We start from the raw sequence: 27,252 nt of genomic DNA, 5'->3' as shown, positions 1-27,252 counted from the left end.
AATAGGGATCTGTATTGATGATTGTTTTCACGATTGACTGAACCTGTTTGAGGCTAGCTGAAAAAGAAAAGAGGAATTATATTAGGCATAACATTTATTTTCCTTGAGTTTATTTTTCCCTGCAAGCTCGCAGAACTCCAATTTATCTTTATGGCGTGACTCTGTAGTTATAAGGCCATGTATAAGAGGGTCTGTGAGTGTGTGTGTGTGTGTGTGTGTGTGTGTGTGTGTGTGTGTGTGTGTGTGTGTGTGTGTGTGTGTGTGTGTGTGTGTGTGTGTGCGTGCGTGCGTGCGTGCGTGCGTGCGTGCGTGCGTGCGTGCGTGCGTGCGTGCGTGCGTGCGTGCGTGCGTGCGTGCGTGTTTGTTTGGACATTTTTGTTCAGATTACACATCTTTTCTGAGTTCCTCCTCTACTCCCTGCTGGGCTGTGAATCTCAGATGACCCTGTCCCCTTTGTCCCTTGAACCCTGCCCTCACAGCCTCTCTCCTCTCGCTGGCTGTCCTAAACTCTGTGGGAAACATCCCTGTGCTTTTGTGTCATCTGGACATTGTGTGCGCGCCGATAATGTCTCCCCACCTCCATGCCTTCCCAAAATGAAGAAGGGCTGTGTGGAGCACGGTGACTTGGCGCTAACGGCCCTGACTGAAGTGGAACAGAGAGATGGGGTCTCGACAGGGGGTTAAGAGGTGCTTCACAGGACAACACTCACACCCTGCTGCTGTAAATTTGCCAGTCTCTAATAGTAATTGGTGATGATGGATATCGGCTCAGTGATTTGGCGCTGATGTTAAAGCTGCAATCTGGAGCTTATTTTAATCGATGAAATGTTACTTTAAACAGTTTGTAGTACTAAATATTAATATAATATAATCTAGTACATCTGCAGTAGTTGGAGGTGGTCTCTCTACTCTTCAATTGAGATTTTTTTAGGCAAGTAGCCCTGCCTGATAAAGCTCATAAGCACAGATCTTCCCTAACCAAGTTGGGGTATACGTTCCCTTTTGAGCGGTAGATATTTGGTCTTCCACAAATTCCAGGTATAGGACATAGAGTAAAACTTACAGATTGCGGCTTTACAGTCTATCAATATCGAGGTGCTAAACGTGGTCAGTGATTATTGGTGAGCATAATTAATGTTTGTCAATGTTTTAATATTTACAACAAAAATAGCTAATTATGAAAATGTGTTCTTGAGGCAAAGTAACTGGCCAATATAGGGATTGAGTTAAGTATATACAATTCCTCTGCATAACATACATCACTTTACAAAATGCCATTGCTACCCATCAGTTGCTAAGACAATATTACGGTAATTAATTTTACAAAATGAGACAACTTCTTCTCAAGGTTTTAATTGTGGGATTTCATTATTTACATTTTATGAAGATGGAAGCTATCCTGAGGAACCCCTCCCACTCTCTCTATGATGAGGTAGCGGAGTTGAGGAGCACCTTAAGCCAAAGACTCATCGTCCCTCGGCACACAAGACTGAGTGACTCGGTCATTCCTTTGTGCTGGAAGCCATCATTAAGCTACATAACGAAGACTCAATTATGTTCTGTTCTGTTCTGTTCTGTCCTTGGATTAATGACTCCCGCTCACTCACTCTGGCTCATGGACTACTGGGATATACACAATAATCAGAGGCCTGCTTAGAGTAATTGCTGTAAATGTTTCACTGTTGATAGATAGAGAAGTATATTGCTTATTATATTCACTCTAGATTGACTGTAGTGTATACAGTATTTATCCATATTGCCACTGTGTAGCCATGGCCAACACTGTACTGTATATACTGTACATCAGCCTCACATCATATCTGTCCTGTATTTCATGCTATAGCTGCAGTGCTGCTACATGTATGACACTTGAATTTCCCCCTCAGGAATGTCTGTCTGTCTGTCTGTCTGTCTGTCTGTCTGTCTGTCTGTCTGTCTGTCTGTCTGTCTGTCTGTCTGTCTGTCTGTCTGTCTGTCTGTCTGTCTGTCTGTCTGTCTGTCTGTCAATCTAAAAGGCTGTGCAATTACTAGCCTCCACATGTTAATATTCCTATATTGGATACCATGCAATTGTACGGTAACATCACTCCATCCACTTGAGATGTTCTGTTTGTCCCATAGTTTTGGTCAAGTGAGGATTACCCCACTTTAAATCCATCTCTCCAGACTCCAAACTTTGGCAGGCTATACTTTTTTGTCATGTGAGCTGTGATGTGTCATTCAGCTCGGACCAAGCACCCAATCGACCCGCTGGCCTTTGACCTTTACAGAGTGCGGGGTCAGAGTGCTGTATTCAAGGTGTTGCCATCTGTGTGTGTGTCCCCCCCCATCCTTCTGTCTTTATCACCCAGTGTTCAGGAGCAGTGGGGTGTGAAGACAAGTCTCATTGGACAACTTGTTTGCAGTGGTGGAAGTAGTACTCTGATTTAGTTTTTACTTTTGTAAAAGTAGCAATACCACAATACTCTGTTTCAAGTAAAATGTCCTGTATTTGAAATGTTACTTCAGTAAAAGTATTGGCATCAAAATATACTTGCAGCACCAAAAGTAGAAGTATTCATTATGCGGAATAAGCATGTTAAGAATTTCGAAAATAGCAGAACTACAAGCTCATAAATAGCTGGAGTATAAAATAGGGCTTGTATGTTAAATGTATGTTTTGTAGTAATAATATAAATCTGCAAAGTAACTACTAACTGCATTTTTCACATACTTGTAAAGTAGGCAAAAGTATTTGCCTCTAAGATGGAATGGAGTAAAAGTATTGAAATTTTTAAATATTCCAGTAAAGTAAAAGTACTTTGAAATTGTACTTAAGTACAGTACTTGAGTAAATGTACTTTGTTATTTTCCACCATTGCTTTTTGTCTTAAACATCTTGAAAACCCTTGGATGAAAGAGGGGATGTTTAAAATCATATTTGTAATAATAATAATAATAATAATAATCATCATCATCATCATCATCATCATCATACTACAGATTTAGAATTTCTAAGTACTCAAATTCACTTTACATGGGTAAAAAGAAAAGGAAATAAAAACTTTATTACATAAAAGAATACAATTGCGTTTAAAACAAAAAACAAGTCGGGTAAAGCAAGTCTCTAGAGGTGAGTTTTGAGCAGGGCGGAGGCCTCATGAGGGCTATTTGTATTTCCTTCTTTTTTTTTTTGTTATAGCTTTTATGTATTTTAACATTGAACTGAACATTTGAATAAAAGAAAAGCATAATGGTCATTATACCAAGACATCCATAAGTATGTTGGAGCTTTATACCTATGTCCATTGACATACATTGCTGATTACTCACAGAAGGGAACCAGAGTCGTCTACCGGTAATTAAACACACTGCAGCCAGTCAATCTTTTATGTAAATTATTAACAAACTAGCCGTAGTTCCATTTAATGATGTTGTGTCTTTAAAACTATCAGGTCGAGCTTTGATCCTTAGGAAAAAGAGGAGTTCATCCACCCTCATTATCTTTGACCTGCATGCAGGATATACAGTTCGTCTCCTCGTTATCAGCTGCTCAGCTAAAGCTCTGTTTGTAGTATTGACTGTGACTAGAGAACATACAATATGATAGAACTGGGTTTTCCCAGAACAAGCACCAAATGTACGTAAAAACAAAGGGAAAGTCTTTCTTACAGTAAAGCATATTGGCACACAGAGCAAAGTCTGTGGCACTGAGAAATTCAGACTTACAGGATTACAGGATTGGAATCGAGTATTAATAACTTGTCTCATTATTACACTGCAAATGCTCTGGCCACACATTATCCACAACATTCTCAGACACACTTCCATCATCTTTTTGAAACTGTACCTTCACTTTCAATTGGGAACACGTATCCACTTTGCATTTGATAATCACAGTGTCGTCGGCCGCTTGTAGAGTACAACTGTTAATGCTTGGTATCCCATCCTGCGATATATGACACGTCAGCTGGTCCTTGTCAATGGAGGTTACTGCCTGCCCTCTCAATGTCCCAGGGCCTTTGCATGTCACACTGTCAGGCTCTTCCATGTTGTCCATACCATTTTTCTGCAGCCAGTCGTGCATGTACCACATGTGACAGTCACAATTCCAGGGGTTTCCGCGCAGTCTCACTATGTGCTGGAAGATGAAGGGGTCAAACAAGCCGTGGGGTAGTGTCTGGAGCTGGTTGTCTGACAGGTAAAGCTGCTGCAGTAAGAGCTGGTCCTCAAACATCTTGGCGTGCACCTCGCTCAGGTTGTTCCGTTGCAGGTGGATCGCCTTGACATTGTGGAGCTGGTAGAAGATCTTGTCCGGCAGTGAGGTCAGCTGGTTCTCAGACAGGTCAAGGCCCTCCAAAGCTGTGAGGTTTTTGAAAACGTCCACGGGAAGCTCGGAGAGCTGGTTAGATGACAGAGTAAGCTGAGTGAGAGAGGTTAGACTGCCGAGGGAGTGAGAGGATAGCTCCCTCAGCCTATTGCCTGTTAGTGTCAGCTCCTTTAAGCTCGAGGGAACGATCCCAAAGACTTCAGCGTTGAAGCTAGAGAGCAGGTTGCCGCGGAGATTCAGCACCTCTAACCGTGTTAGTGCCGAGAAGATGCCAGAGGGGAAGTCTGATATCTTGTTCCCCTCCAAACTAAGCTCCCTCAGTTGGGAAACATTGTGGAAAGTGTCATCTGAAAGGAGGCTGATCATATTGTAGTTAAGTCGGAAGGTCTCCAGCTTGTCCATGCCAGAGAGACTCTCCCTCCCCACTTCCTGGAGCACATTGTTGGACAGGTCCAGAACGCGGAGGTTCTGGAGGTGGTGGAAGAGAAGCGTAGGCAGGGAAGAGATGCTGTTACTCTTCATCTGCAGGATCTCCAGCTTGCTGAGGGAGTCGAACATGCCCGGAAGCACCGTCTTGAAGCGGTTGAAGTTGAGCACCAGTTTAGTGAGGTTGCCCTGCTTGGCAAAGGTTCCCTGCAACAGCTTCTCCAACCAGGGGTTCCCACTGACCTCCAGCTCCTTTAGGTCAGTGAGAAGCACAAAGGCGCTGGCGTGGATGTCCCGCAGGGCATTATTAAAGAAAACAAGCCTGGAAAGTTGGGGGGCCTCCTCTAAGGTGTTTACAAATAGGTAGGACAGAGACGTTGTCATGACAATGAAGTCCTTGACCTGCCCAGAGATGTCCTTGGGTAAAGATGTCATGCGATCGTCAGAGCATAACACCTTGGCAGGCGTGAAACACTGGCACCTGCTCGGGCAGGGTGTTTGTGATGCTGTGTTGCTTTGGAAACAGACAAGTAGCATCAGACAAAGTGTGACCCTGATTTCTCTGTCCATTCTCACTGTGAAAATAATGGAAACCTTTGTAGATTAGGAAACATTACACATAATCGTCATTCAATTAATATTCTTATTTGATATATATACTGATATAGGGAGGATTTTTTGAAGTTCATAAACATTCACAATTGCGTTTTCTACTAAATACAATGTAAATTCAACATACCTCTGTGTTCCAGGAATCAAGCAACACAGCTCCTTGGTGGATTTAAACGCAAATGACACTGCATGCAACAACAAGTCTGAATTTGCACAAGAGAAAACCTTTGGTCATTGGACAGATACTATCTGAATGACTGAAATCATTCCCACGCAACAGAGAGTGCTCTCCAAAATCAGTTGACACTGGTATCAGTCAACATTCCAATCAGCATTCTATACATGGTAGCCTATATTTTGATGTCACAATGCCTCTTATTTACTTTCAATGAAAGTTCAAACTTTATCATTCACTATTTGTTAAACAAAATAAATGTGGGTGGAGGGGTGTACTTTGGAGTCAGCCGAGACTGAAATGACTGGCAAATTATAGAGAATACGCTGTGCCGTATATACATGGAAACGTGCAAAGTAGTTAATAATAGCTGATACTAATACAAATGACAATTTGCAGTTTAGTTATTTAGCAGACGTTCTTATCCAGGGTGACTTGCGAGATTGGAATAAGCAGAGTAAGCATGAACTCTTGTCAATAAACACCAATAATAAGAGTGCAGACAACAGTGTAGTGCCTCAAAGAAAGTAGTATATGAGGTAAACAATGAACCTACAGTAGCATCTATTCCTAAATAACATCTAAATCACATTCTTAACATTATTACCCAATGCCACAGAAATAAATATATATTTGAGAGACATTACCATAATATATAGCCTACATAATAGTAACTCTGGGAGTGTTGAAATCGTCATAAGTACATTCTCGAGTTAAATTAACTGTGAGAATTTTACTTTGTCAGTGGTTCTCAAAGGGGGGTCCGGGGACCCCCAGGTTTTTCAGTGGGTTCCAGGAGGTCCCCAGCAAAATGTGTTAATTAATATAGCATCAAAATCAGTTTAACCACTTTAAAACTATTTTATACATATCTCACAAGTAAGCTTGTAGATTGGCTATTTTTGAAAAGTTTTGAAAAATGTTGAACAATTGTGAACAATTTGGAATAATTTCTAAATGTTCTTTTATTCTTCTCTTATGGGGCTATACAAAACCTTTTCCGACGTCCGCAGCCAAATGCATATCATTTTAGGGGTCCTATACCACTGGTATAGACTGTATATAGTGGGTGTATTAAAATAAAATGCCAATCCTCCACTAGATGTCATACTCGTCCTCCTAACCTCCACCAGAAGTTATGGAGTTTCAGGGACCTCCTTTGTGCCTCAGGTGGTCACTGGTTCCCTCCCTGAAGATGTACAGCTAGACAAGACCTTCACAGGAGCACCAGACCTGCTACCCAAAGCCTCCTAAAGCCACACCAAGGCCTTTCTTTCTTTCATCATCTATATTTATATATCTCTATATAGTTGCTGAAGTTTATTTAATTTGCATTTGTTTCTTTTTTTTAGCATTTGTATTAATTTGTATTCAGATTTTATTTTATTTCATTTCATTTTGCTGCGGAGAACAATGGCCAACGCAGGAATGCAGCTGCTTGGCTTTGCGCTGGGCTTCCTGGGCTTCGTCGGGGCCATCACTTCGACAATCATGGCTGAGTGGAAGGCATCATCATACGCAGGAGACAACATTATAACGGCTCAGGCCATGTACGAGGGTCTGTGGAAGTCCTGCGTGTCACAGAGCACAGGTCAAATCCAATGCAAAGTCTACGATTCTCTGCTGCAGCTGCCAGGTAATGCTCCACACTTCACTCAATGCTTTCTGTCACACCTTCAATGTGCTCACTGACTTTCAAAGTAAAAGTGAGTGTATTTTATTATCTAAACGGGCTAGAAATGGCCATACAGCTTCTTTATCTTCAGAAATGGGTCAAGAATCAAAGTTTGGTCACAGGTTTGCCTGTATTGTCTGGTTTTCTTAAACTGTGCTCATGGGTGGAACCAAACAAAATAGAATTTGGCCCCCAGACTGAAAAAGTTGAAGAATCGCTTAATTGTCTTAAAAGTCTTAATTGTAAAAACTGGGAATATGCAATGTGTTACGTATGTAGTTTAGTTTAGTTTATTCATTCCAAACTTTCAAACGGTTAAAGAATGTACCCCCTGCCTCTCAGAAGACCTCGGGTGCGTGTAGAGACAAGTCAGGTGAATGCCTGGGACAGGCCTAACTAAGGTGAAAACACATTCAGCAACAATACAGGCAGTAGCAGCTAGAACATCTCATCAGTGTGTGTATAGCCTATAATATGGTTGTGGTGTAGACAACACATTTCCTTAACTAACAGCAAATAATACATCTACATCAGCTGTCTGTACACTCTCAAGAGTTACATATAGATAAATTAACACTGAGGATTTTACTGTGTATTAATGGATGACTCCTGTAAAGTTTTACTGACCCTTGACAGGAATGACATTCATTGTGGCTTCTGTATTCCTGTCCTGTTTTAAAGAAGAACTTTGACAGTGAATCTTTTATTTTGCCATTAAGTTGAAATACAACACTGACATAAGTCAGTATTGTAATTCAATGTAGTGGCAATATATGCAGCACAGCACAGTTCCTAGACAAAGATACCACAGTAAGATGAGTTCAGATATTGTATTGACCTAAAGGGAATTTGTCTAGGCCACATACAGTATCTGCTGTTAAAAATACACAATGACATAGGTGCATACATAAAGTCCACACACACACACACACACACACACGCACACACGCGCACACACACACACACACACACACACACACACACACACACACACACACACACACACACACACACACACACACACACACACACACACACACACACACACACACACACACACACACACACACACACACACACACACACACACACAAACCCGTAGTCATCATAAAAGTGTGCCTAATATGAGCAGTAAGAGTAAGGTAGCCACATCAACATAGAATCATAAGATAAAGACCAGCGTTAGCTTGTCATTTAGGGCTTTGATGGACAGGGGGACAAAGGAGTTCTTAAAGCAGTTCAGCTGCACTGAGTGGCTCTGAAGCTTCTGCCTGAGGGAAGAATCTGGTCCTCAGGCCAGGGTGGGGGACATGGGTACATGGGTGGGGTCTGAAATAATCAGATCATAATCTCATCATTACTGCCTGTTCTCAGATAGCACTACTATCCATTTGTCCTTACTGTTTAAATGATAAATAATGAGAAAAAAATGTAAAAATGCTGATCTACAAGCTCACATCGTGGCATGTTGTGCTTGTAGATCTATTTTGGAAAATAGCGATCCTTTAACCAATCAATTAAATCAACTCAAAACAAGTCAAAATGAGGAATTGTCTAACTTGTCCGTGTTTCCAGGGATTGTGCAAGGCACACGAGGTCTGATGGTCGGCTCTGTCATGCTGTGTGGGATCTCCATCATGGTGGCAGCGGTGGGCATGAAGTGCACCACCTGCCTGGCAGAGGACGAGGAGCTGAAGAACAAGGTGGCTCTGACTGGAGGCATCCTCTTCCTGATCTCAGGTCAGTGTCATCTCACCTTTGGTCCAGCTTTTGGTGTTCTTGTTTCCTAGACCACCGATTACCGATGTGTTGAATGGTATTTTGTTTTGTATTGGGGGTGGTTGTATTTTGTCTCCCATGCTCTTGAGACATTTAGATTGTGTCAAAGGTCATGTCTCACCTAGACACAGGATCTGAAACTAATTCCGACCTGATGGTCAAGATTCAACTTATCCCCTGAGCAAGCAGGCAGGCTCTATTAGCTCAATGGTAAAAAAATGTCAGCACTTGTGCAGGAAACCGGGTTCAAATCCGGGGTAGAAGAAGAAAGTTACATAGTGCAGCTTAGCCTTTAACCACAACCTAACCCCAACCCTATCCTTAACCACAACCACACCTAAAGCAAACTCTAATTTTAACCCTAGCTGTAACCTCTGAATCTCTTATCCCTACCCCTAAAATTAACTCTAAACTTTAACCACCTCACCCTAACCCCAGCATAATCCCCAAATAATCTTTTACTAATTAGCCTACCCTTAACTTTAAAAACAATTCCCAATACACACACACACACGCACACGCGCGCGCACGCACGCACGCACGCACACACACACACACACACCCTTGCTCCATAAACAATTATTTTAAACCGCTTTGAAGACGTCAAATGCTGGATGGCAAGGAATTTTCTTCAATTAAACAGTAATAAAATAGAGGTAATAAAACTCCATCACCTCCCTGACCACGGCACTTGGCCCACTGTCTGATCATGTGCATGATACGGTCAAGAACCTCTTTTTGGACTCCTATTTCAATTTTAATAAACAGCTATGTAGTGTTGTGAAGAGTAGCTTTTATCAACGCAAAACCATAACAAACCTAAAGTTGATTTTACCATATAAGGACCTTGAGACAGTTATCCATGCTTCTATCACCACTATAGGATAACCTTAACTCTTAACTTTATATTTGGAATTGGATGGTTCAAAATGCAGCTGCCAGAATGTTAACTGATTCAAAGTGCATGGGGAAAATACAACACATGACTCTGGTTTTGGCCCAGTTGCATTTCAAAATGTTACTTTTTGTTACAAAGCTCTACATTGATTAGCTCCATGTTTGTTTGTTTTTTGCAGAATCTGTCTTGAGAGATTAGCTCCACAGTAGCCTACATCACTGATCTGCTAACTCAATATTCTGCCCCCAGGGCTCTCAGGTCATCATCTCAACAGCTCCTTTCAGTCCCTCTAACTAAACTAAAAACCAAAGATTGGGCTTTTTCTGTCACTGCCCCTAAACTTTGGAATAGTCTCCAGTCCCACAATAAGTCCTGCCTCACTATAGATGGGTTTAAATCAAATTTAAAGACCCATCTCTCTTGCTTTTAGTTCTGTTTGAGGATGCCCCTTGGATTATGTCCTTCTGTCTAGTCAACTGTATTCACAATAATAATAATAATAATAATTACTATTATTATTATTTTAATGTTTTAATCTCCTTAATTTTTATTGTGACTTGACTTGACTTGACAAAGGCCTGTCACAATTATTACATAATGACCTAATTGCAATATTTTTTTTGCACGCACGCACGCACGCACGCACGCACGCACGCACGCACGCACGCACGCACGCACGCACGCACGCACGCGCACGCGCACGCGCACGCGCACGCACACACACACACACACACACACACACACACACACACACACACACACACACACACACATGCTCACACACACATTCTATTCCAGTCTAGCTGTTTTGTAATGCAAACTACATCGCTCCACAGTACATCAATATTACCCTGTGTATGCTAAAAACTGTTTTCCGTGCAGGTCTGTGTGCTCTGGTGGGGACATGTTGGTACGGTCACAGAATAGCACAGCAATTCTATGACCCCTTCACTCCTACAAACGCCAGGTGAGGTCATCACTCTGTTCCCTGTAATCACTGTGCAGGAGCTGTGTGTGCAATTGAACATATTCACACAGAATTTTGCACTTACGTCATAGCCGGGCAGTGGAAAACGTATGAGCAAAATGGCTGCCGTATTTTTGGTGAATGTTTCCCTCAGAATAGGGATGCTGGGTTTCAAGTGATTAATGAACAGTTTATTACTAGCAATTTGCTACTTGTACATACAGTACAGTACTGTACTGTATGGACTGTAGTTGGTACAATATTGGCCTATAAATATACATTGTAAATATCTAGCATTCAAAACCAGCTGTATTTGTGGTGTTCTGGAATACTTTCTAGTACTGTTGAATACAACATTAAATGTATATTGAAGATAGTTAGTCTAGTGGTGCGGTCAAGCAGCAAAGTAATAGGCTTCTATTTCCAAGTTCCACTCATGACATCACAGCCTTGAGTATGGGAATTGTGGGGGGTGGGGTGTATTTAGCTGTTCAAACTATCTATCTAACTAACTATAGCTAATGCCCTAATTAACCCCTGTCAGCACAGGTTATTTAAATGCTGAATGTTAAAATGCTATTTATTGTTGTTTACAGATATGAATTTGGAGCAGCTCTCTTTGTAGGATGGGCTTCCGCTATCTTAATCATCATAGGAGGAGCCTTCCTTTGCTGCAATTGCTCCAAGGGTGCAGGGAAGTCTCCACATTATCCTACGACCCGCTCCTCAGGCCACACTGGGAAAGACTACGTTTAAGCCAATTGTTTAAGACAGATTTTCTGTATATTTTGTTGTACAACGGACCGTAAATTAGGCATTATACTTTGTTGTACGGCCTTCTCACTCGCCCCCCAAAAAGTCAGTTATTTTCTATGAGCAATGCGGTCGTACATTGAAGTATAAATTTGCCACGAGAGGGGCTTCCAAATTGATTCCATCCACAGTTTATGGAACAGCACTGCTTGCACAAGGTCCAAAACTGGACATTTGCTTACATATAAGATATTTTCAATGTGTTGTTTTGCAGTGTGTATATTTTCGGTGATTATTAAAATGTTTAAATACTTTTTCGTTTGTTTGTTCTGAAATACACTCCCTTCTTTGGCAGTGGTACTAGTGTAATGGCATGCAGGCAAGATACATGTGTAGGCCAAACATTATATTAAATCCAATATGAGGGACCACATTTAAAAAAAAAAAACATGGTCACGGGAAAATAGAATTTAGAGTAAGCTATGGATGTAACCATGAGGGGAGGCTAGAAACTCATACAAAGTCAGTTGAAACAATACTGCCTGATGTGAACTGAAACAGAGAGATGAAGGCGGTGAAAACAGAATGTGATTGGATGACTACAAGGAGATACAATTAGGGACAGGTGAGAGGAATTTGGAGTGGTAGGGTCTCAGGCTGAGGGGAAAGTGAGGCGAGTAGGACTGATTAACAACCAAGGACAGGTGTAGTTAATACACTGATATAACACCTGAAGACAGTAGCTAGTTAATACAGTACACTAATTAACAACTTGAGTATTTGCAATTTTTGATAATCATACTTCTTACTCCACTACAATCATTTGAAATCTTTAGTTAATTAGCAGATTTTGATTATTAATAGGAAACGTATCTAGACCCCTTAACAGACAACATCACACTGATAAGAACCAGTATGCGCGCGCAGGTCGGCTCCAAATGAAACCCATTCTGTCAGGTCTCGCTAGGACGCGCCTCACTAGCCAACACACAAGAGGAGGTTGAATGTACTGAAACCAGCGCACCCCAAAACAATATGTTGGGAATTGATTGCATGAAACAATCACCTGTGCGTCCAGTCTTAAAATGTTGGTAAACAAATAATTGGTCTATTAACTGATCAATCATGACGTATTATTAAAGGTTTAGTTTAACTTACCCAGCAGCCCCTCCTTTACCTGCTGCAACAGAATAAGATTAACATGAATGCATTATCAAATGCAATCCAATTATATGATTGTGTGACATGGGCCATTCTGCATAATGAGTACTTTTACATTTGGTACTGTAAGTATTTTTGATGCCAAATTTTTTTTTAACTTGTATTTGTATTTCTACACTGTGGTTTTGCTACTTTTACTGAAGTTAAAAATAAGAGTACATATATCCACCACTGTTACCACTACAGTAATGTTCTGTACCGAACTGTGTCAGTCAATAATTAGTAATAGAGCCTAAAGGTGTTAAGCTTTAAAGCACAAAGAACACTTTTTGACACTCTTACTTTGATAGGATTCAATTTTTATCTGCCTTAAGCTTAATGGACCTAAATTATGAGAGCTAAGTGAGAACACTGATATCAGATTATTATAATTTTTCTTTCTCTTTTTTTTTTTACGGTTTTGAGGAATGAAATCCTATCAAAGTATAAAGAGTAACATATGGTATGCTCCTTTAAGTCAGGCTAAGTGAGTATATGCACTTGCCGTGATGGGCTGTCAATAGGATATACTGTTTTTTGTAATCCTCCTGATTTGGGCTGGTACACAGTAAAATCCTTTGTGTTCATTTAACCACTATAACCCTATATAATTTGTTGACCCTCTTATTGTCTATATGTGGTACCCTCCTTTTCCCCTCTACACCAAATCTCTTTGCCAAAAATAGACAATCTACAAGCTCACAAACATGAGGCATTGTGAGCCTATTTTTGCCAAATCTCCAGGGTTTAAGTCTCTTAGGAGTTACAAGTGGATAAATGAATACTGAAGATTTCACTGAGTAGGAACCAGTTGACAGACACCAGCATCATCAAAAAATGCATCTTTATCCAGGATAGGGTCAGCAGCTCAGGAGGAAAATCTTGTATTGCATTTACTCTTGTACAGTTGCTTATTGTTTTTGTTATTATGTTTTCACGTTTTTAGTGTTACTACAAAACAATCGTTTCATAAGACATAATGCAAATAAAAGGTGTATTATTGTGACACTGTCCACAATACTGACCAGTCTGCTACTTTTAGTTAGTGTTAGTTTAACATTTTATTTTATTTTATTATATCTTTTGAATTATTCTTTGTGAGAGTATTTAATCATTTATTTTGAAACTGCCTCTGATGTTGATGTTTTAAGACCACGAGGTCTCCCATGTAAAAGATATTTGTACCTCAATAAAATAACAGTAAAAAAAAGTCCAATGTTTGTAGGTTGGTTAGCTACGTTAGATACGATGTCAATAGATAGCCTACATTATATAGTACTAATGGTAACCCTACCTCAAAAAAATCTTTCTCAACAATTAAAAGGACCCTTTATCCATTTATCAGGTGCTTTTATCAAGAGCGACTTTACAAAGTATGAGATCAGAGTAAAATGGTGTGAACCCCAGTCAACAAACAGCAGGGTAAATGATCACATAGAATGGTCTACAGCTTGTAAAGAAGCCCAAACTCAGACGGGGAATACACGTCTAAAACTTATATAATTGGATTATTATGAGAGTATAAATCACACCAGCAATACATTTAATGAAAATATTCCAGATTTATGCACTAGATGCGGTGAAGATAGAGGTACATTGTTCTATTGTTTGTGGTCATGTCCAGGAGTGGAGGAGTTTTGGAGGGAGGTTGGGCGGGAGATACAGGATTTTGCTAATTAATATCAAGCGAGAATCAATGTTTTTTTCTGCTTGGCCTTTATCCAGATGGGCATAAAAGAAGAGAATTTTTTTACAAGCTAAAAGAGTATTTTGCCTTTAAGGAGTAGTTCACTCAAAAATGACTTATTTCCTATCAATTATACACCCCATGAAGCATTGAATATCCTGGAGATTCTTTTGTTTTTGTCACATTCCTAATTCAATAATTTGATGACCGGCGGTCTCTCCGGTAGGAGACACAAAGAGTCTCCTTTGTGTCTCCTACCGGATACATAAGCATCTTTATTATTATCATCAAATTGTTGGCTTAAAATCTCCATGAATGCAATGCTTCATGGGGTGTGTAACTGATAGAAAATAAGTAATTTTTTGGGTGAACTACTCCTTTAACCTGGAAGAGGCCGGGCAAACCAAGCAATGCACTGTGGTTCAAGGAACTGTCTTTATGTTTAGCTCTGGAAAAAAGTACATACGTCCTTAAAGGACAAACAAGATATGTTTTAGAAGGTGTGGGGTCATTTTATGCAATATATCAAAAATAATAATCTGTCACATTTAATGGAAGAACCTGGAGAGGAGTAATGCCTTTGTTGTCATTGTTATGGTTATTGCTTATGGTCTTTATTGTTGTAATTATTATTTTTGTGATTGTCATGTAACGTTTGTGTAAATGTATATAGTTTTCTTTATGTTAACAAAGTCAATAAATATATTTTTTAAGAAAGAAAAAAAGGGAGCAAAGAAAATAATTAAGTGCTTCAGTACAAATAACTAAGATACCAGGTAAACATGTAAAACTGTCTAAACAACATCTAAATTCTTAGCATTTGTGTTCAAGCAACCGGTATATGTCTTATTATTTAAATAACATAACATGTGAACAAGTAACCAACATACATCTGCTTAGTAGCCTGGCTATAAGTAGTATCTATCAAAAATAGGTGACAAGACGTGATATATGGAAAGAGAAATGCTAGGGGTGTCGGTGATGTAGAGCCTGGAGAGGTGAGGTTTCAGAGTGTGGTGGAAATTGGGGAGTGAGTCTGCAGTCCTGACTGGGGGAGGGGAGGGTTGGAGGGTCAGTCTACAGCTTGGGAGCCCGGAGGGAGACGAGGATTTGTGGAGCGTTGGCCATGGTGTCATATAGGGAAGGGAGGGACAGACGTTCTGTGTTAACTGATCTACGTGTGTGGGAAGAGGCGAGGATGAATCATGTCCTGAAGTTAAGGGGGGTACCATGCCCTGGATTACTGGTCATCACTGAATATTCAACACATTCTACAAAAAAAACGAATGGTCCTTTCCCTCATATCATGTATGATGTCAATAATATGTACACAGTTTGTAGCCTAGTAGGCTATATAATTACGTAAACAGTACATTATTTGTTGCACACTACATAAATAGTAGATAAAGCATAAAACATCCTCCTAATTTAGATTATTTTGAAGAGAAAATTAGCTGAAGCTCTGATTTTTATTTAATTGTAAGCTTAACTAAATAATGTATTAAGGCACAGACCCCGAATTGGTACAGATTATGGGACCCCACTGTATAATATATAAGTACAAATACAATAACATTTGTATTATTAGAAATGATTTGATACCGGCTCGATATGATCTTTCATATTTGGTCCAGAATGACTAAAATAACAGTGAACCCTTCTCTAGTTGTGTTCACTTGAACATGTAAAAAGGTGAATATAACTACTAAAAAGAATAATTTAGCTGGGGACCGCCTGGAACCCCCTCAAGGGCCCCTGGGGGGCCCGTACCCCACATTGAGATCCACTGAATTATCATGTATACCTGCAGGCCATAAATAGTAGGTGTGGTTGACCACAATCAGCATACCTGATCCTGCCTCTACTTGTCCCTTACATGCCTGTGCCTGACCAGAGATGAGTGCTGCTCACCTCATATTCATTCATGCCTGTGGTGGAAAAATAACTCACATTTTTTACTTAAGTAAAAGTCTCAATACTGCAATGTAGAAATACTCTGTTCTCTGTTTTACTCAAGTAAAAATTGACTTGAATAAAAGTACAAAATTATTGGTATCAAAATGTGCTTAAAGTAGCAAAAGTAGAAAATAGAAAGTACTCATTATATAGAACGTAAAATGTATAAAAATCTTTTGAAAATAGCAGATCTACAAGTACAAGCTTGTAGATGGCTATTTTCAAATGGCCGAAATGTATAGGGCTGAAGTGGTTGTATGTGTTTTGTAATAATAATCAAAATCTACATATAATTGTAGTGGAGTAAAAGTACAATATTTGCCTCTGAGATGTAGTGGAGTAGAAGTAAAAGTAGGCTACTGAAAACTGGAAATACTCCAGTAAAGTAAAAAATACCTCAAAAATTAGTACAGTACTCAGTAAATGTAGGGGAGATCGGAGACAAAAGTAACAGGGGACAAAAGTAACACACTCAATTGCGAACGCAGCGGAAGGAGGCGCGCCGAAGGCGCGCCTCCGCGCAAGTGGAGCATACTATGAAACCGTGCTCGGCTTGTGTGTGTCTCTGGGTCTCTGTGTGCACTGCCTGTGTGCACTGCCTGTGTGCAGCTCCTCTGAGATAAGTAAATGTCCAATTTAGACGTACCATACATCAAATGAAAGGTCTTTGAAAACTGAACACACATGTCAAGGTTGCGTTTAAGCCCGCCCCTTCCCCCGGAAGCCACACCCCGGAGAAGGCTCCTAAAAACTCCCCATTGAAACCCCATGTTAAATGAAAAGTGCCCGAATCGCTCCCAAACTTTTTCTACCCCCCCTAAGTGGGGGTCTACGAACAAATACATCGGGCTCGGATTTTGGCTCCGCCCCCCGGAAGTGGGTGAAACAGGCACTTCAAACACTTTGTTGAATTGTTCAAAAACATTCCAATTTTTTTTTTTGTGAATTTGTATTTTTCTAAGATGCTCCTTTTAACGCAGATTTTTTTTTTAAAAAAAATAATTTTTTTTATTGGTTACTTTTTTTTAAATATTTTTTTTCATTCTTTTTTTTCTTTTTTTGCGTTCGCTTACCGCGTTCGCGCGTCTTACTTGTTAGAAATAAGCTAGAGGGGTGAGACTTCTTGTGCACATGCTCACTAGGGTCCTCTCTCTGCCTATGGAAGGATAGAATGATCATTTCATCTCAGCAGAAGTTTTCAACAAAAAACTGATTTTGAGGTGTAAACGTACATTTTTGAGTGTACGTTATTTTCCTTCTGCTGTCTAAAGATAAGATGTCAGCTGATTTAAACTTAGATGAATTGTATCTCTATGTTATTGGTCACAAATTAATGTCAGCAGCCTATGCTAGTATAGGTGTTTCTAGCTAGAATATGGGATTTTATCATGGTTGCCCCATCGGGGGCAATTGTAACACAGTGACCGGGGTCAATTGTAACAATGTGTTTTCAATGCAAGCAGATTTTTTGTCTGGGATTACATACTTTTATGTTAGTAAATGAACATATTTCACTAAATGTCACTACATTTCAAAGTAAAATACATTTAAATACAAAATACAGACATACATTTGAAAAAACTAAATTGAAAAATAAAATAATTTGAATAAAAATACAAAATAATTGTAATTATGTATATAAAACATTCGTAAGTATAAATGTTAAATTATAAAAAATACGTATTACTTAGTGATGTGCTTTTATTTGAGATAAAGTGTGTTAACATGACTTATTTTTACAGTGTTACAATTGCCCCCAACCACTGTTACAACTGCCCCCGTCACGGGGGCAATTGTAACACAGTGACTCATTGCATTTGCATTCAAATTAATATTTTAGTCTTGTCCTGTCCAATGAAAGCTTAACAATGGTATTGTTAATTAGGGCACATATATATGTTTCTTATAGCAAAAGATGACTAGGATATTTCAAGTAGTCTGTGAATTATGAAGGCAAATACAAAAAGTGTTACTTTTGTCTTGGTCTCCCCTACTTAGTTACTTTACAGTACACCACTGGATAACTGTACAGGAGCTGTCCATGCAGGCACACAGTAACACCAATCAAGCTAAGCACACCCACAATTAACGTTATTATTACCTTCTTCAGCTGTGCTTAGCCATCAAAATGGCTGCTGTGAAAAGGGCCTATTCTAAGACTCATAATGAGACGTTTGCAACTGACAGTCACAGAAATGTGTCATTGGAGTGAGTGTTCAGCTGTGTTGTAGCTTCAGGCTATACATTCTCTGCACTCGTTTGACTTGATCCTGACCGGCAGTCGAGAGCTCCACCTTCTGGCAAATCTTGAGAATTACACATCATCAATAACTCAGCCTGGGCCAAATTGTACACGGTTAATTAAAAATGACATGATGGAAGTAATAGGCAAGATAAGGTGTAACCATATTGGCCTGCACTGAAAAATCATGAGGGTCAATATAATTGTGAGAGGAATGGTACATTTTTACACACACAATAGTTACATTAACACTCATGGATTTTACATTGTAATGACACTGTGAAAAATTAAATACAAACATGTCACTTCACTTTGTTTCAGTAGTCTTAAAGGTGTTGCGTGAGGCCATGACATCACTCATTCACTCACTCACTCACTCACTCACTCACTCACTCACTCACTCACTCACTAAACTGTTTCTCTTCTCATCAGGCTGGCACACCTGCAGCAGATTCCCCAATCCCCACTTGCTGCAGCCCTACATCCTTTAAAACCCAGCCTGGCCATTGTGTTGAGTTGATAGACACAGACCCAGCAACAACCTCAACCCCACTGTTAGGATTATCTAGGCGGGCCTAGAAAGCCTTTTCTTTTCAGTTACTGTACCTTATTTTAGTTAGTTTGGTCTGGAGATGGCCGGTAGTCCTACTTTTTCGGTTAGATTTTACTTAGAGCTTGGTTTTTCAGTTAGTTGTCTTTCATGTGTCCTTTAGTCTGCCAGTGTCCTTCAGTGACCTTTTGTAGAAAACTGAAAATACTCTGTTGCGTTTATATTATGTTTACTACTACAGCAGGTGAATTGTTCAGCCTTAAGACAGAGATAATCTCAAAGGTTTGACCATCTGTATAAAATGTTATGCTTTTATGAGATGACTGTAAAAACTGCTGAATACAAACTGCATTGTAATCACAGGGACCTGCTTTCTATTTTATAGACAGCTGATTCAGGTGTATGTTATGGCATAGGAATCTTGCATTTTATTCCTTTCTGTTATTGTTTTTTTTTAATTATTATTATAATTCACCCCCCAAAATGCCTATACATGATCTTGTTGTAAAGGGTTTCTAGAATGAGGTTATATTCAGAGATTCAATCCAAAGTACAGGCGAATCAAAGAGTTTATGGCCATCATGTTCTTAAGTCTGGAATACAACATTAAAACATAGTTTTACCTGCTGCCCGGAAGACTTCTTATCAAGTGAATCATCCAGTCACATGTTGTAACATCTTTTGACCATCTTTACAACACACCTACTTTGCTTAAAGGTGAATCACTGTCTTTTTTCGACAAAGCTTCTCAAATCAACACTCAACATGGCTGATTTTGGAGAGATCCTTGAGGCCATTGGACACTTTGGACCATTCCAGAAAATTGTTCTTTTTGCTCTTTCCTTTCCCAATATGTTTGTACCATTTATATTTTCCAGCGTGATTTTTATACAGTCAGACCCAGTCCGACACTGTAACACAGACTGGATACTTAAAGCTGATGCCAACTTAACCACAGAAGAACAGGCTAATTTAACCCTTCCACGGGAGAATGATGGGAGCTTCAGCAGGTGTAAGATGTTTGTCCCTGTGGACTGGGACATTGACACCATCAGGGAGATTGGACTGAATAAGACCACAGAGTGCCAGAATGGATGGGTGTACGACAAGTCTACGTATGAAGCCACCATAGTCACAGATGTGGGTTAAGTATTGTACATTTGTGGGGCCTACAATGGTATTAAATGTCTAATATGACAATAGAAAGCAGGATTGTGATTCACAATGATACTTTAATATTTTATTTAATCATTCTGAAAATATATTTCCTAACCAAATGGTTTGATTTCAGAATTCTGTTTTATAGTTTGATCTAGTCTGTGACAAACACACATTTGTGGCAGCAGCACAAACCATGTTGATGGCTGGTATCCTTGTTGGCTCTCTCCTCTTTGGACCTTTTGCTGAATCGTAAGTGTATTTCAAATAGTACTATACACTGTAACGTCCCTCTCAGTGACGATACATTGTCAAAGGACATGAGACAAGTCATTTAATTCCTATTCTTACCAAAATGGTTACATGTCTTTCAGATTTGGCCGCAAACGGGCAACTCAACTTCCAGTGGTGATCCTTTTCATATTTACAATAACATCAGGGTTAAGCCCCAACTACTATGTATATATAGCAAGTCAATTCATGGTGGCAATTGGGGCCGGGGGGCTTCGCATCAACAGCTCTGTACTAGGTAATCACCTAACAGCACATTATCAGTCAATTACTGCTTCACCAGGTCTCTGTTAAAATACTGAGTCATTTGCAACAATGCAAAATGCTCCACATTATGTGATGAGTAACCTTCTTGAAACATCTGGTAATGGAATGGTTTTACAGGCACAAAACAATAATTGTTTTATGTTTTAAAATTGTATTATTTGCTTCACTCATGGTGTTCATTGAACAATCAGTTATCACTTAGTTAGATATAATATATATATATATATATATATATATATATATATATATATATATATATATATATATATATATATATATATTAATAGTTAATATGGCTTTGTCTAAAATTGGAGTGGCAGATCAAAGTGAGCTGTTATAGTATGGAACTGTGTTTGTTTTCGAGATACTTTTTACATTTTTATTTAATCTATTTTCCCAGGAAGGTAATAACATTAAGGTAATACCATTAATTGTGGGTGTGTTTCATTTAGGTATTTCTGTGTGCCAGCGTGAATTGAAAGACACACTGAAATAAAATATGTATGTTCGGGCCACTACGCGGCCCTCATATCTAGAGTTCGGGCCGCTATGCGGCCCTCACACCTACGTCGCACCGCCGATCTGACTGATATGCCCACATATCTGTATCTGTCAGTCCTTGTCCCTTTTATGCCCATACATGGAGACCTCTGTATTTGTCAGTTCTTGTCCCCTTTATGCCCATACAGTATATGGAGATCCCTGATGTCACCAGTATATGCCCATATATGGGTATGCTGATAAGCCCATATATGGAGATATTTGTATCTGTCAGTCCTTGTCCCTTTTATGCCCATATATGGAGATCTCTGATGTCATCAGTATATGTCCATATATTGGTATGCCCCCTTTTGTGCCCATATACTGTATGGAGCTGACTGATTTGTTTGCCATGATGACACATTGAGGTTAGACAACACACTTCATATTTGGGCGTAGCTGCAATGGGAACTCCTTATGGCTTACGTCAGAGGTTCGCCCGTGACATGAGCGTGATGTCAGAGGTCCATCCGCCCGCAGGCTTGCCCGCCGGTCCTCTTGTAAGCCAATTTGAATGTAGGATTAACAATAGCTATGCCAAAAAGAATTAAGAAAAAAAGTCCAATCTTGTTTTCGTCCTGTTAAACAATAGCACCATGCATGTTAAACATCAGCAGGTATACCAATCAAATGTTATCAATAATATCATGACATCCACCTGCTACAAGTTGAATGTGAACAAACAGTACACTAAAATGTGAATCTGAAAACATTTGAGGTAGAAAACAAGCAATGCAGTAGCAGAAACCTGATTCAGCACTGCCTTGGATGATATATTTTGTATTTGTAGTCCAAGCAAGGTGACCTCCAGCTGTGCCATGGTACTTGCCCAGGATGAGTGCTCATAGCTGGGTAGAAGACTTGCATCTGCGCGTTTTCTAAAAATAACATTTTAATTGAAGCTTTGATCAAACTGTACAGTTTAAGGGTTTTCCCCAGTATGAGTCCTCATGGACCTCTTTAAAGTAGTCTGTTCACAAAGTGTACAACAAAAGGGTTTCTCCCCTTTTTGAGTCAGCATGCATGTTTTCAGATTGTCACTTTTGGAACGAAATTCCCGGGTTACTGTTGAAGTGGCCTTGAGCAAGACACTTTTAACCACTAACTGATCCTGCTGAGCAGGTTGGTGCCTTGTGTAGCAGAGTGGTCCAGAGCCTCTGCCTGAATATGATAAAGGCGCTATATAATAACACCATTTAACATTTACTATTCACACTAGAAGGGTGTAAAATTTGTAGCAAAGTAGTAGTCTGGAGGTTGCAAAGCTCCATGCGTTTCAACCCCCATCCCCGTTGCTGTAATTGGCTAAGATGTGGACAGCTCCTGTTTCACTAGAAATAAGCTTGAATAGCTATGCTGGAGCTGCCCATGCTTGCACAGTAACACTTAAATGAAACACAATATAACACTATTAATGTTATTACACACATTAAAAGGCACATAACACATTTTGACACGCTGATGTCACTATCACATGCAGCCCTTGAAAATGTCTGGAAAATGTCTATTTCAACTGCAATAATTTCAGAAGCTTATATGTTTTGGAACAGGGCCATATTATGATTAAAAATGATATTTTTGCATTAACAATGTTCGAAACTAAATCCTTCAACTATTCTTCTGTGTAGCCACTGAATGGATTGGGAAGTCAAAACGATCTCTTGGTGTTTGTGTGGGTCAGATCATGGGTACAATCGGGCACTGTTTCGTTGCTGGTATAGCCTACTTCATACGTAACTGGAGAGTTGCTCAGTGGGTCTTCGCAGCACCAAATCTAGTGGTTGTCATTTACATATGGTACGTACACATTCACCGCTCTGCTTTTCTGATGATTACTCTCTTACTGTGGAGTGGAATTTGTGACTCAGTTGTATTCTAAAAGGTTCATTCCAGAGTCAGCCAGATGGTTGCTGGGCAGAGGAAGAACAGTGGAGGTAAAACAGTTGATTCTCAGGGCAGCAGCGATCAACAAACGCACAGTTCCAGAATCTCTACTTGAAAAGGTACTCCAAAAGGACATCAGTACTATCATATTGATGACATCAGGGATGTCCATATATGGAGATTTGTGGAATAGATATCTTTAAAGAACCTGACTTCATCCCAGGCACAGCAGCCCCTCAGGTCCTCTGTGATATAAACTAAATATTGTACAAATATTTAAGAACTTGCTAGATTTATACAAAACATTAAGCAGAATTGTGACCATAATATGTGTGTATTTGTTTGTGAACACTAGTATTTTGCATTACCTCTGTTACAGATTGTTGAGAAACGAACAGTGGCGAAAGGTGGCCTACAGGTTCTTATCAAATCAACTGTTCTTATGAAGTATTTCTTTATCATAACATTGGCATGGTAAGTTGATACAGACTGCTCCACCTACATAATGATGGGAAAACTAATAGAGAGCATGCCACGGTGTTCTCAACAGCTACAGTACAGTGTATCTGACATGAATAATGGTTTCATTGGATATTCATGTACTGTAAGACTAGTGCTGCAGTCCAACCTGCAGTACAAAAATACCGTAAATAAATCCATGAATTAATTGACTGCCATGTAGCTATGGTATTAGCAAGCTGTTGTTCAGGTATTGTCATCTATCCTATTCAGGTATTTTCTCCTTTCCCTATTGTAACTGTGTGATGTGATAATAAAGTTTGATCGATCTATTGATTGATTGAATGATATTCCAGAGTATAGGACAAGAGTATACACCACATATGACTGATATGTGTATTGTTTTCTGTCAAACATCTGAAGGATGATGGTGACCCTTGCCTACTTCTGCCTTTTATTTAATATCGAAACCCTTGGAATGGACATGTTCTTAACACAACTGATGTTTGGTCTCACTGCGCTGCCTGTTCAACCACTTTGCGTCTGGATGTTAGAGGTTTTGGGGAGGAAAAGATCTCTAATGTGTACCCTTCTGATTGGTGGACTCTTCTGCATCCTTATCCTTGCTGTTCCTCACAGTAAGATACTTGAAAAAAAATGTGTTGTCAGAACGGGAAAATGTGGTGCTTTTGCCCAATTTATCACAATATTATTCTCTTCCAACTTCCAGGTAATGGTGTTGCAGTTGGTGCATTAGCTATCACAGGACGCTTTTTTATGATTTGGGCAGGCTCCATATGTAGTGTCTATGTGCAGGAGCTGTTTCCAACATCTGTGCGGTAGGTCTTCTCAATTAATTGAAAAATCTTTCTTTATCCTCATCATTATAGATCTATTATGACAGGATCATAATAGGGACTAATAGTTCATGTGGTTAAAAACTTTACACCATTTGCAAGCATTATTTTGACTGGAGCTTTCAGTGTAATCTTGCTTCCCTTCATTACTGTTCCAGACAAACAGCTACAGGGTTAGCATCAGTGCTTATGAGATCAGCTGGGATGCTGTCTCCATTGCTCAATATGCTGGCAGTGTTCTACTGGGGCATACCCATCATTGTGTTCAGTAGCCTTGCAATACTTAGCGGAGTTCTGACCTTCATGCTTCCCGAGACCAGGGGAAGAGAACTGCCTGAATCCACTGATGAAGCTGTCGGCGGAAGGTAATAATTATATTCTAAATTTGTAATCAACATATTTATAGCATTGCCTGTATCTTTATTTCATCTGCTCTGTTTCCTTTTCAGAAAAGTGATCATGTGCAAAGCGAATGACAACGAAACAGACCAGAATAATTGTTCAACCAAATTGTAGAACTTGCATACAAGGGTTTATTCTTTCAAATGTATTTTAAAATGTCTATTTTCTTTAATTTAACAATGTTTATATGTTGTTTCAAATTGAGTAATGCGTTTCTGAAGCTCATATTTTATTCAGATCATATTTTACACAACACAGCCTGTAAAAGTTTAAAATACATAACACTGTAATAAAGTATTTTATATAAACCAGAAAACGCTGACTGTAATTAACATAACATAAATCCTATTTCAGTGTAAGTGCATTACCGCTTTGAAGTCTAAATGGACAGTTATACCCGTTTAAGAACACTCAAAATATAATGTTGTGTATTGTGACATAAATGATGATTCCATTCATTGCTGAAAAATAATATAAAGTTTTGAATAATTAGAAAATATTTTCTAAATAAAATGCAAAGCAAAGTGAGTCTGCACTGTCTTTGAGATGTCACTAATCCCCAGGACATCATCAGGACATTCCTACTCGGGGACCACACATGTTGGGAACGACGTAAGAACACACATGTTTGGAATGATGCAAGTTGGGAAGGGATGTCCCACCCGTTGATGCAATACCGATCTCATTGTACCCGTTGTCAGAGTATCCAGTGCTGTACCTTTTACCACACAGGCACGGCAAAAAGTTACATTAACTGTAAATGGATTATAAGCTTGTATTTGTTTACAGTGTTGCACTTCTTCCACTCCTGATCATAAAAGTATAGTTTTTCACATTTTATAAATATATAGCATTTAAAAGGATCATTTGCCCTTCCTTTAAGAGGGTGAAACATTACAATTTCCCCCCAGACGACTGGACAAGGCCCTCCACTGGTGCTTTAGCACAAGTTGTAGTTGATGACGATGTCATGGTATGTTAGGTCGGTTGCCACGGTATGTTCCTCATGGTCACATGAAGGACGCCATGGGGGGTCTCAAAGTCATCATGCTCTTAGCGGCAATCAAAGTCTTGGAAGTTATGTGAATTCTTGTGGTTCAGCAGGGGCTTGATCCTGCAATTCATCCATCAACCGTCCGCCGGCTCACTTGACACTACTGACAGTGGTGTATATAGCCTTGAAAATGTTTTATGTTAAATGATAGTGATGAATGTCACCCTTTTACGTCTTGGGTTTGAGAACTGCACTTCTGCACACCTTTCCTTCCGAATTCCTGTAGTGCGGTAGTGCCGGGAAGGCACCGTTTGACTGGGAGGGTACCCCCTTCCAGTCACTGTTTGACTTCTTGGGATGTCCGTCCCAAGAAGTCACAATATGCATGAGACAGTGTTGCATGCATGAGTGAGACAGTGTTGCATGCTCATGTCCTACTTCCTCCCTCAAAACTAGATCAATCTCTTGACCAATGTCTTTTTCATGTCATTAGATTTCTTAAAATGTTCCTGTGTTTTTATCTTTTGGATGGCCAGTACCTGGCGAGGTGTTCCCAGTTGTAGAGAGCGTAGGCACCAGACATGGTCAAACCTACCAGACCTCCACGTGCAACACCACGCAGGCCACCTGTTGATTTGAACAGCATCCCAGTGAGTGTTCCAGCAGCCACTTTGTTAGTGTCATGCTCTGCACCCCTGGCCTTCTCTATCGCCACAACAAATACACTGTAAAAGAACGCAACAGAGCCCAGCGTGGCAGCCCATGACGCACCCTGCCTCGTCACCATGTTTAGAATCTGTACGTTACGAGGTTTGGACCATGCCATGTCTCTAGTCTCTTTCAGACCCACCCGGAGACCGTTTAATGTTCCAAACATGCCTCCAGTGATGTAGCCGCCTCCAATATTGTATGTGGCCAGATCAAATGTCCGTCTGGGTTTAGTGGGTTCTGTTGGCCTCCATGTAGGTAGCAGGATATACTCATCATCTGTGTTCTGTAGCTGGTAACGAGGATCAAGATAAGGATTAGGATAAGGTGGGAGAGGACTCGGCTCAGTCAGTGGTACAGTGTTGGAATATTCAGGCACAACACTACTCCCTCCAAAGAGATTCCTCAGAACTGCCTTGAACCCTCCTGGTGATGCTGATCCTGGTCTGGGTGTGTTTTCCAT

At 39.9% G+C, this 27,252-nt stretch overlaps 4 protein-coding genes across 4 annotated transcripts; 2 read left to right on the top strand and 2 right to left on the bottom strand.

The window, feature by feature from the left end:
• Positions 1-384: 384 nt before the first annotated feature.
• Positions 385-5,305, bottom strand: LOC308093451 (uncharacterized protein; the record flags this gene model as incomplete). Its single annotated transcript, XM_080439789.1, has 2 exons — positions 385-509; positions 3,805-5,305. 2 exons carry the CDS (start codon positions 5,303-5,305, stop codon positions 385-387), a joined length of 1,626 nt encoding a protein of 541 aa, XP_080295915.1.
• Positions 5,306-6,735: 1,430 nt separating this feature from the next.
• Positions 6,736-11,908, top strand: cldn1 (claudin 1). The gene is made up of 4 exons (XM_080440865.1): positions 6,736-7,158; positions 8,773-8,937; positions 10,757-10,841; positions 11,438-11,908. The coding sequence occupies exons 1-4, from the start codon at positions 6,936-6,938 to the stop codon at positions 11,595-11,597; spliced, it is 633 nt and encodes a 210-aa protein (XP_080296991.1). The 5' UTR covers positions 6,736-6,935; the 3' UTR covers positions 11,598-11,908.
• Positions 11,909-19,994: 8,086 nt separating this feature from the next.
• LOC308093450 (solute carrier family 22 member 14-like) lies at positions 19,995-25,756 on the top strand (the record flags this gene model as incomplete). The annotated part of the gene is made up of 8 exons (XM_080439788.1): positions 19,995-20,369; positions 20,536-20,639; positions 20,762-20,909; positions 23,167-23,282; positions 23,368-23,488; positions 24,559-24,572; positions 24,844-25,050; positions 25,651-25,756. The coding sequence occupies 8 exons, from the start codon at positions 19,995-19,997 to the stop codon at positions 25,754-25,756; spliced, it is 1,191 nt and encodes a 396-aa protein (XP_080295914.1).
• Positions 25,757-26,598: 842 nt separating this feature from the next.
• LOC308093449 (mitochondrial import inner membrane translocase subunit Tim23-like) lies at positions 26,599-27,252 on the bottom strand (the record flags this gene model as incomplete). Its single annotated transcript, XM_080439787.1, has 1 exon — positions 26,599-27,252. One exon carries the CDS (start codon positions 27,250-27,252, stop codon positions 26,599-26,601), a length of 654 nt encoding a protein of 217 aa, XP_080295913.1.

Source organism: Gymnoscopelus braueri (assembly GCF_963280865.1).
Source record: "Gymnoscopelus braueri genome assembly, chromosome: 10".
Classification (NCBI taxonomy): Eukaryota; Metazoa; Chordata; class Actinopteri; order Myctophiformes; family Myctophidae; genus Gymnoscopelus; species Gymnoscopelus braueri.
The sequence above is the reverse complement of the archived record's forward strand: the minus strand, read 5'-3'. Positions and strand labels throughout refer to the sequence as shown.

Bases quoted from the DNA above. Each gene is read 5' to 3' on its own strand.
- cldn1 (XM_080440865.1), top strand. From the start codon at position 6,936: ATGGCCAACGCAGGAATGCAGCTGCTTGGCTTTGCGCTGGGCTTCCTG. The intron at 7,159-8,772 runs GTAATGCTCCAC...CCGTGTTTCCAG, and splicing joins TTCTCTGCTGCAGCTGCCAG to GGATTGTGCAAGGCACACGA. The intron at 8,938-10,756 runs GTCAGTGTCATC...TTTTCCGTGCAG, and splicing joins CATCCTCTTCCTGATCTCAG to GTCTGTGTGCTCTGGTGGGG.